Source organism: Mastomys coucha, unplaced genomic scaffold (genome assembly GCF_008632895.1).
Source record: "Mastomys coucha isolate ucsf_1 unplaced genomic scaffold, UCSF_Mcou_1 pScaffold15, whole genome shotgun sequence".
Taxonomy (NCBI): Eukaryota; Metazoa; Chordata; class Mammalia; order Rodentia; family Muridae; genus Mastomys; species Mastomys coucha.
In genome coordinates, this window is record NW_022196897.1 from 72,898,319 (window position 1) to 72,908,227 (window position 9,909).

The 9,909-nt window shown below is 36.3% G+C and overlaps 1 protein-coding gene across 1 annotated transcript; it reads right to left on the bottom strand.

The window, feature by feature from the left end:
• Positions 1-7,019: 7,019 nt before the first annotated feature.
• On the bottom strand, positions 7,020-7,961 carry LOC116092099 (olfactory receptor 8K3-like). The gene has a single exon (XM_031373456.1). The coding sequence runs from the start codon at positions 7,959-7,961 to the stop codon at positions 7,020-7,022; it is 942 nt and encodes a 313-aa protein (XP_031229316.1).
• Between the last annotated feature and the right edge of the window lie 1,948 nt (positions 7,962-9,909).

Below are 9,909 nucleotides of genomic sequence, written 5' to 3' on the forward strand. Positions count from 1 at the left end.
TAGGACAGATACTGCTGGCTGCCACCTACATGTAGAATCTAGAGTAATATATTCTTAAAGATTTAAATATTAGAATTTGGGTTCAAGGAGGGGAGTATGAGAATTGAAGATTCATTTCTACATACACTTGGAATCTCAGTTATACATAAAACTATATTGTAACAATCTGATAAAAATAAATTACCCACAGTACTGCATTGTGTATTTGAAATATTAAAAGTATCAATTTGATGTTTAGCACAATAAAATAAGAAAAAATATAAGTGGAGTCCTATTTGATGTCAAAAATGGGCATCAGTATCTATTGCCATGTCTCTGAAAAGAAACTTTTCACTTATTTGCTATTATCAGTGTAAGAGGGCCTAGATTGAAATGTCCAGATGATGTAAGCCTCTCCCAGGCAAACTGCAAACAGGATGAGTTGCCATTACTTTCAGAGGTCACCTGTTTCTGGAGGGAAGGCTGACAATACAAGAGAAGGGTTTTCTTAGGGTTCTTAGTGTCACCAATAAAATAAGTTACAAACAAACTCAAAATAATTGAGATTTAATAAAATTAAAATAAAAACCTCAAGGAAGGTAAGCTGAGGATCTTGATACCTGCCAACAGGTATCATCAAGAAAGATGAAGAAGTGAGAAAGCCATGCTGTCCAAGCTAAGACAACATGGAGGTAAACTTTATAGTAGACAGAGAGCATCATGGAGGGGAGGGGTTCTTTAGAGACTGAGTAAGAAAATCCAATGCACCATTTATAAAAAGGAAAGACAAACATATTTTCTTTTTGGACAGCATCTAAAAAGAAAATGATAGAAAAGAAAAATTAAAAAGAGAATAATTCCTTCTTCCTTCTGCTTCCTAAGATGGAAGCTCCCTCACTTGGGCCTTCTTCCTTGTTGAATTTCATAAAGTCTGTGAGTTGTGTCATGGGTGTTCTGTACTTTTTGGCTAATACCCACTTATCAGTGAGTACATACCATGAATATTCTTTTGGTCTGGATTACCTCACTCAGGATGATATTTGCTAGTTCCATCCACTTGTCTGTAAAATTCATGATGTCCTCATTTTTAAGACCTAAATAGTATTCCATTGTGCAAATGAACCCATTTTCTGCATCAGTTCTTCAGTGGAGGACATCTGAGTTTTTTCCAGCTTCTGGTTATTAAGAATAAGACTATTATGCACATAGTGGAGCTCATGTTCTTGTAATATGGTGGATATACATTCTGTCCAATGGTATTGGACTAAAGTCAAGGACCCCTATTGAAGAGTTGGAGGAAGGATTGAAGGAACTGAAGGGGATGGCAACTCCATAGAAAAAACAACAGTATCAAATCACTAGGACCTCTCAGAGCTCCCAATGCCTAAGTCACCACCAAAGAGAATTCATGGGCTGGTCCATGGTCCTAGGCACATGTGTAGCAGAGGACAACCTTGTCTGGCCTCAGTGGGAGTCGATACATTTAATTCTGTAGAGTCTTGATGCCCCCAGGGAAAAGGGATGCTAAGAAGTGAGGTTGGAGTTTGTGGTTGGGTGATGAGATGGTGGTTGGGTGGGAAACACCTTCTCAGAGGCAAAGGGAAAGGGAATGGGGTGAAGAACTCCTGGATCTGTGCTGCAGGCTGGCCCATCTGGGCCTCCCTCAACCCGCAGGAGAAATGGGAGTCCTAGTCAGGTCGATGAGGCATAGGTGAAGAAATGATGGCAGAGATGACACATGGAAGTACAGGATCTGAATGTATTTCTTAAAAATGGCATCAGACTTTTACAGTCATTGCAAAAGAGAAATGATAAATCTATCAGCTTAGGAGTTAAGGTACATCTGAGGCCACCTGAAACACACTGGGTCTAAAGCAGCAGCTATCTTCTCTAGACTGGTGCCGCAACCCCCCAGCCCCCAGGGCCCAAGCACTTTGGCCCCGAGGGACTACAGACTTCATGAATCTAAGTCCTAATCCATCTAAGTTCTTGTTCTAGTCAGAGTGTGAGTGCCAGCACGAGTCCCCAAGTGCAAATGCTGAATGCTGACTGCTGTACACTGTCTCACACACACTCAGCTCAAGGTCCCGCCTATCCTAGGTAAAATGCCCACTATGCTAATCTTCTGGGCAAGTAGAGACTTGTCTTTTTCTTGCTAATTTGTAGGAGTGGTTCAGCTGCAGTAAGTTACTGAGAATGAGGATTCTACATGAACTTTCCCTGGGATAAGTCTTCCATTCCCTAAGCTTCAATGCCCTACCCACAATGCTGAAGGCAATTAGTCTGGATGGGTAACATTCTTTACGAAATTCCAAGCCAGGGTTTGGCTAAGATGTTGGAACATTGGTAAAGGTCAGAGAGCAATGTCCAATTTTGTCTAGCTATTAGTAAATCACATCTTGGTGGGCACCTAGCATGCAAGTTCACAAGGACATATCTGGGCTACCTCTGAGTTAGGGGATGCCACGACTGACTAAATACCCAGGAGGTACAAGCTCCCCTTTGGGGCCATAACACCTTTCATCCTTAATCAGGCTTTTACCCCCGATATTACAGATTTAACTGGAGTAGATGAGTAGGCATAGAAGATCTGGGACCAGGAATGGGGGAAACATTTGGAATGTAGATAAAATAATTTAATAAAAAACTAATAGTTACAGGGACCTGATTTAGCCTCCTGGTCTTTTCTAGCAACAAAAATTAGGAGCAAAAATTTGAATCTTATTAAAGATACATTTATTCATTTCATCTGATTACCCTAGCTAAAGATGAACTCAACTTCCTAGGCTTGGTTCCTTATCTAGTTGACCTGACCAATTGTAATATTAAGTCTCTATCAAGACTCTAGATTCTGTTCTCTAGACCACAAGAGAATTATTATCTCATTAATTGGACTTTATATCTGTAGTGACACTGGCAACCTAAGGACAAGATCAACATATCTACTCACATCCTGCTTTTTAAAGTTGAGCCAGAAAACTCCTACCCATCCATAAGGGGAATGGTAATAATGGGGCATTATGTAATAGTCAAGTATCCATTGACTACACTGCAGCTTGACTCCCTGATGAGTCTTGTATGGTTGCAGGCATTGGAAGAGAGCATCATTTCAACGAGGTTAAGCAGTACTTGAAGTTTTGTTAAGAAGGACCATTGGAAAACAGGTGTCACTAGGTAATCAAATTATCACAGTGCCTTGGGGAAATTTCTGAGCCATGTGCTTGGCACTTTGTCCCATATATCGACCAACCAGACCCCCAAAGAGCTCCCAGAGACTAAACTATCAACCAAAGAGTACACATGGTGGGACCCATGGCTCCAACTGCATATGTAGCAGAGGATGGCCTTATCAATGGGAGGGGAGGCCCTTGGTCTTGTGAAGGCTTGATGCCCCAGTACAAGGGAATGCTAGAGTAGTGAGGCTGGGGTGGGCAGGTGGAAGGGGGAACACTCTCACAGAAGCAGGGGAGAGGGCTATGGGATAGGAGGTTTGTGGAGAGGAAACAGGGAAATGGAATAACATTTGAAAGATAAATAAATAAAATAACCAATAAAGAAAAAAAGGGGAAAAAGTCATTTGCTCTGTTGGGTTTCTTTGTTAGGAAGTTTCAAAAAAGCTTTCTGTTTTACTCACTTTGTTAGGGTATTCTCTTTTGTTGGCCAATTACCCAAATGATTATCCCAAGAAAGCTATGCTGTGAGAGCACTGTGGTCTTGAACCCAGAAAAAGTTAAATACATCCAGGACACCAAAGTCATCTTTACTGAGAATCAATGACATGAACCAGTATTATAAGAAACTATGTGGATAGAAATGTAGTGTTAGGGTTGAAGTGTGTGAGGAATGGGGAAAAATGGCTTAATAGGCACCAAGACAGATGTTTTTGCAATAGATTTGCACTATAGTAAATGTTAAAATATTTACATAAGATATACAGTATAATTATGCAAAATTATATTGTACACTATGTTTTATGTTCTAAAAAATCTAAAATTATATAACAGTGACATAGAAAGTTCTAAAATTTATATCTTATTTAAATTTAAACTCCTTGACTTTTTTTCATGTATATGTTATGTCATCATCCATGTAAACATCAAAAGTGTAATCAACATTCATTCTAGAAGTTGCACATTTATGTGTACATATTAACAGTGTATGTTTTGAATACAGGTATTCAAATAGTTTCCATAATTATAAAATTTATTTTTAAAGTTGATTTATAGAAACATAAAACATTGGAAATACTATTAATTTAAACATTTCCAGGCTGTGTGTGGAGGCTTCCTATTATTGATTAAGGCTAGAAGATCAGAAATCCACACATTTCCAGGCTGTGTGTGGAGGCTTCCTATCATTGATTAAGGCTAGAAGATCAGAAATCAAGGTTATATTTTACCTTCTTTAGAAAGAAAAGAAGAGAGAGAAAGAGAAAGAAAGTTTAAAAAGAAGAAAGAAAAAATAATATATTATATCCATTAAGAGTAAAGTTTATTGTTTTTACATTTGCCAGTCATATATCTTTTGGGTCTTTGGATATGTCTCAGTGGGTACTCTATGCCCTATAAGCATGAAAACATACTTTACATGCCCTTGATTCACATTGAAATCCAGGCACAGTAAAGCATGTTCATAATCTCTGAATTGCTAGATGCAGATTAGTAGACCCCAAAAGAACATGGGCCAATCAAATGAGATGAATTGGAGAATTTTATTTCATTGAGAGGACCTATCTCAAGGCAGTAAGTGTAAATTGAGAGAAGAATAACATCGGTGTTCTCCTCTGGCCTCTGCGTGTGAGTCTTTGGTCATGCTCACACTCTTACATGCCTATACCATACATATATATCATACACACAAATGCACATGTGTTCACACATGCAAAAAACACACATCTTTATGAATAAAATATTTTCTTTTTACATGAAAATATGTTCTATAATTCTAAATAAAAATTGATTCTAAATAGGAATAGAATAAAATATCTATATAGTGATATGTAAAGTAAAGCCTTTATGTCTGGTTTTAAATTAAATGTACAGTCTTTGTGTCTGGCTTTAAGTGAAATGTTTCGTAAAAAGCTTTTGCTGTGGTTGGCTAAGTCAGTATAGGATGAGAGATTATATGAGACTATTTGAATCTTGAAGAAATGCTGTCTTCCTTTAAATTATGTACTCGGTGCTACATGAGAGCCTGTAGCAGCACAAACCTTGGTCCTATGACACTCCTGGAAAACTTAAAGTTCTTACTCTTGATTATAACTAGTCATGGCTAAAAGGGATTGAGATCTGTGTCAGTTATTTCCTCTCTCAGGCAGCAAGGGCAAAGAACTCTGGTAGTTGGAACCTTTCCCAGCCCCAATTACTTTTATGTAGTGATTAAATAAAAGTAACTGGAATTAGAAAGTCAGTGTCAGTATTTTTTTTTCCAAGAAGCCCAAAACGTTTGGAAAATGAAGGCTTAGCATTTTGGTCACATTATCTCTCTATGGTGGCACCTACAACCAGCATCAATCAATATTCTTGCAGGATAATTTAGTAATATTTTTTCACAAGACAACATATGTACATTTAGTAATGTAATAAATTATATGTATTAGTATTTGATATGCTATTCTGATAATTTTGTTAAATGATAATAATAATAATAAAACACTATTCTTCTTACAGTATAAATTAAATAGCAATATGTTAAGTAAAACAAAACAATGGAAGACAGAAGAGAGACTTGATGGTGAATATCAAATGTTCCAAAGGCATAGCAAACATGGCCAGCAATGTACATAATAGTACAAGCTCACTAGAAGAGAAACATGGAGCAACTGATAGGATTTTCTTTGTTTTCTCATGAATATTACTGAATGACATACACAGAGAAGCACCTCTGTACATTTGTACATAGAGAACAAGTGAAGAAAGCAGCCAAAGATGCCCTTTCACTACAGTTCAACACAGAGCAGGTATTTTCTGCTAGTGGATGTAAAATGTAGGCCATCATAAAAAATGAAATGTTCTTTTACATTAAACAGTAAAAGCAATGAACACTCTGTAGACAAAAATAGGCATTAAAGATACAAGAATGAGTCTGTAAGGAAAAGTAAAATTCTGGATGATTCTGGGGCAGAACCTAGAAAGTGTTTTACAGTGAGTGTATTTATTAATATGCACAGGAACACTGCATTAGACAAAACTAGTTTCTAAGCTGAAACTACATGTTACCACAAGCCAGCTGTATTATGTTGATAAAGTCCCTTGAGCTATATACAAAAGCAATATACTTACAAAATCAAGCAAACATAAACAACAGCCGAAAAAATTAAAGCAAAATAAACAACTTTACATCCTTACATACCGTAAGAATATTGAAGTCCACGTTTATATACTAGTGTTTTTCTAATCATTGTGTGACCATGATTAGACATGATGACAGCATACTCAAATGATTTGAAAACAATCTACAAGAACATAAGAAGTATAAATGGAACTATTAGGCTGACTGAAAATAATAAATATAAACAAATGTACATAGATGCTAGATTATACCTTGCAAGAGGAATGCCACAAAGAGCAAATAAATTCCTCATATGAATGTAGTTATTCTTCACTTGCAAATAGTATATATACTGTTCTTCATGCTTATGATGTACAGATACAAACACACTCTGTTACACTAGATAAATTGCTTTAATATTTTGTCAAAATCCATCCTTCTAATTAAGGGGAGCCAAGGAGATGGTCTGAACAGGTTGAAAGCCTTTTGTTGAGTTCGATCCTCAGGGCCCACCACATGGTAGAAAGAAATGACTCTTGCAAGTTGTACTCTGCTCTTCATCCATTCTGAGACATGCACATGCATATACAAATAAATTTTAAAACAACAAAAGCATTCCTTAGTGATGTATTCAGAGAATTATTAAATGTATTGGTACAAAGCAGGGCAATCTTTAAACATAAAATGGATTCATTTTTCCCAAACATTCTGACAAAGACATAAAAAATTCATTCAATTCTGGCTAGTAGAAATCCTCTTGCATATAATATTTATGAGACTATGCTGTATATCTTTCTCAGTGACCTTTGAAGTGCATATTTTACATCTTTGTTCCTCAAACTGTATATCATGGGGTTTAACATGGGTATAATCAGGGTATAAAAGATGGAAGCCATTTTATCCGTGTCAAAAGAGTGACTGGACTGAGGCTGCACATACATAAATATTAAAGTGCCATAGAAGACAGTGACCACTGTCAGGTGGGACCCACAGGTGGAAAAAGCCTTGCGTCTGCCCTCAGCAGAGTTCATTCTAAGAATGGCTATGACGATGAAAAGGTAAGACACAAGGACCACCAGAAGGGAGGATATCAAGTTAAAAGCTGCCAAGACCAGAATAATCATTTCAATTTCATGTGTGTTTGAACAGATCAAAGATAACAAGGGAAGACTGTCACAGTAGAAATGACTGATGACATTATAGCCACAGAAAGACAATGTAAAAATCTTTACGGTGACTAGAAGAGAAACAAATGTGCAGTACAAGTAGGGGATTGCCACCAGCACCTGACAGACCCTTTGGGACATGATGACAGTGTATAGCAGAGGCTTACAAATGGCCACATAGCGGTCATAGGACATTGCAGACAGAATGAAAAGCTCACTAATTATAAACACAAGAAAAAAAGCTAGCTGTGTAGCACAAAGGTTATAGGAGATTATGTTCAGATCTACAACAAAATTTACCAACATCTTAGGTCCCACAGCTGTAGAATAACCAAGGTCTGTGATAGCCAGGTGTCTAATGAAAAAGTACATGGGTGTTTGCAGCTTGGAGTCCACTGTAGTTAGAATGATCATTCCCAAATTGCCAAACATTGAGCTCATGTAGATGACCAGAAACAATCCAAACAATGGGGCCTGTAGTTCAGGGCGTTCAGTGATGCCCATTAGGATGAATTGAGTCACCGCTGTGAGGTTGTGCTTTTCCATTAGTTTTTATAAGAAAATCTGTTCCAGACAGATACACAACAATAGAATAAGTACATTATAGTAATATCAAACAGCAAATAGCCAACATGTGATTGAATTTATGCACATGAGAAATAGAAAACTTAACAACAAAGTTATATGTAGTGGCTCAGATAACAATGTTGTCACAAAACTTTACATATCCTTTATAAAAAATATGTATGTGTATCTTTCCTAGTGTATTCATTATATAACAATAGCAATGCAATCTCACCTATTATAAGTAATGTTTGTATAAGCCTAGAAAGATTTGTTTATGTGAATAAAATTATATTAGTTCAATAATTTGATCTATTTTATTTCTAGATATTTTCAATTACTATTAAATATTTTAACATTGAATTTTGAATGTTTCTGAAAGCCTTAACTCTTGAAAAGGCTGAAAGCCACCTTAATAAAATAAAAAGTACATAATACATCTAAATGAAGTTAATATCTTAAAATATTCTAGGGAAACCTGAATTTTCCCAGCACTGAAGCATCTGTAACCTCTATGATGTTGTTAAATCTCTTAATATGCAAAGGAAGATAAATACTTTTTCCCAATTTAGTATCAAAAACATCTTACTACAGCAACTCAAAATAAATTACAGCACCTTGAAGTGTATGCATGTGACCATGTATATGTGCTTGTCTGAGAACATGTGTATGTGGGTACATTGCATGTGTGTGTATGTGGGTACATTGCATGTGTGTGGATTGATGGATGGTAGGAGAGGACAGGTCACTGTCAGTCTTCCTTAGTCAATTCCATTTTATTTTTTTGAGAAAGTGTCTCTCACTAGTCCTGTGCTCTCTTAGATGGATTAGGTGACGCCATGGACCAACCTTGCTCAGTCTTCTGTACTGGGATTACAAGTGTGTGATATTGAACATGCTTTTACATGGAATTTTGGGGCTGATCTCTGGATCTTTATGTTTCCACAGCAAACACTTTAACAGCTAAACCATATTCCCAGGACTTTAAGATTCATGATTAAAAGAATATACTGTAACTCTGAAATTCTGCATATCAGTTTTTCATTATCTTGTAAACCCTTTCTTTTTCCATTCCTTCATTTCTATTAAGCCAACCCTTGGCCTCATTTAACTCTGTTCTCTGACTATTTTTACATATTAAGTAGCTGTGCAAGAATATTCAATAGGCCAATAAAGTTCTTGAATTAACTTCTGGTAGGTCAGTAACCTACATGAAAGTTTTTATTTCCTTTTTGTTAAAAGAGTCTACAGTTATAAAAATTGGGTATATTAATATAACAAATGTTCATTTATCTAGGATACAGTTTGTGAAGCAGAATATTTCAAAATAGCTTTAAAATCCCCAAGGTCTCAAGAAATCCCCTTTTTTCTCTTTTACTGAGTATAACTAGCACCCATCATTGCTTGTCATTCTGATACAAACCCCAAGTTTTCTATGAGACAGCACATATTCTTAACATCTGTATTAGTGTTTCACATGATTTTCTTAACCTTCAGAGAAATGCTATTAATCTTTAGGTTTTTATTTCTTGCTCGAATTTATGTTTGTAATCACCATACTCAGTGATGCCTACAGCTCTGCTTGCTTTATGTTCCATATCCATAACATTCGATTATATGAATGTTATGGTTACACAGGAATGCTCAATTCTTCACATGGTTCCTGTATAATTCTTAGTATATGTCTTCTCTTTCTGGTAATATTTTCCAGAATTCTCACAGTCATTCAATGTGGAGAAAACAAGTTCCACTAGACCAGTGCTTCTCAACATTCCTAATGCTGAGACCACTTAATTTAGTCCTCATGTTGTATGACCCTCGACCATAAAATTATTTTCTTGTATGCTGTAACTATAATTTTGCTATTGTTATGAATATAAATATCAGATATGTAGACTCCTGTGAAAGAATTGAGTGACATTGCTAAAGG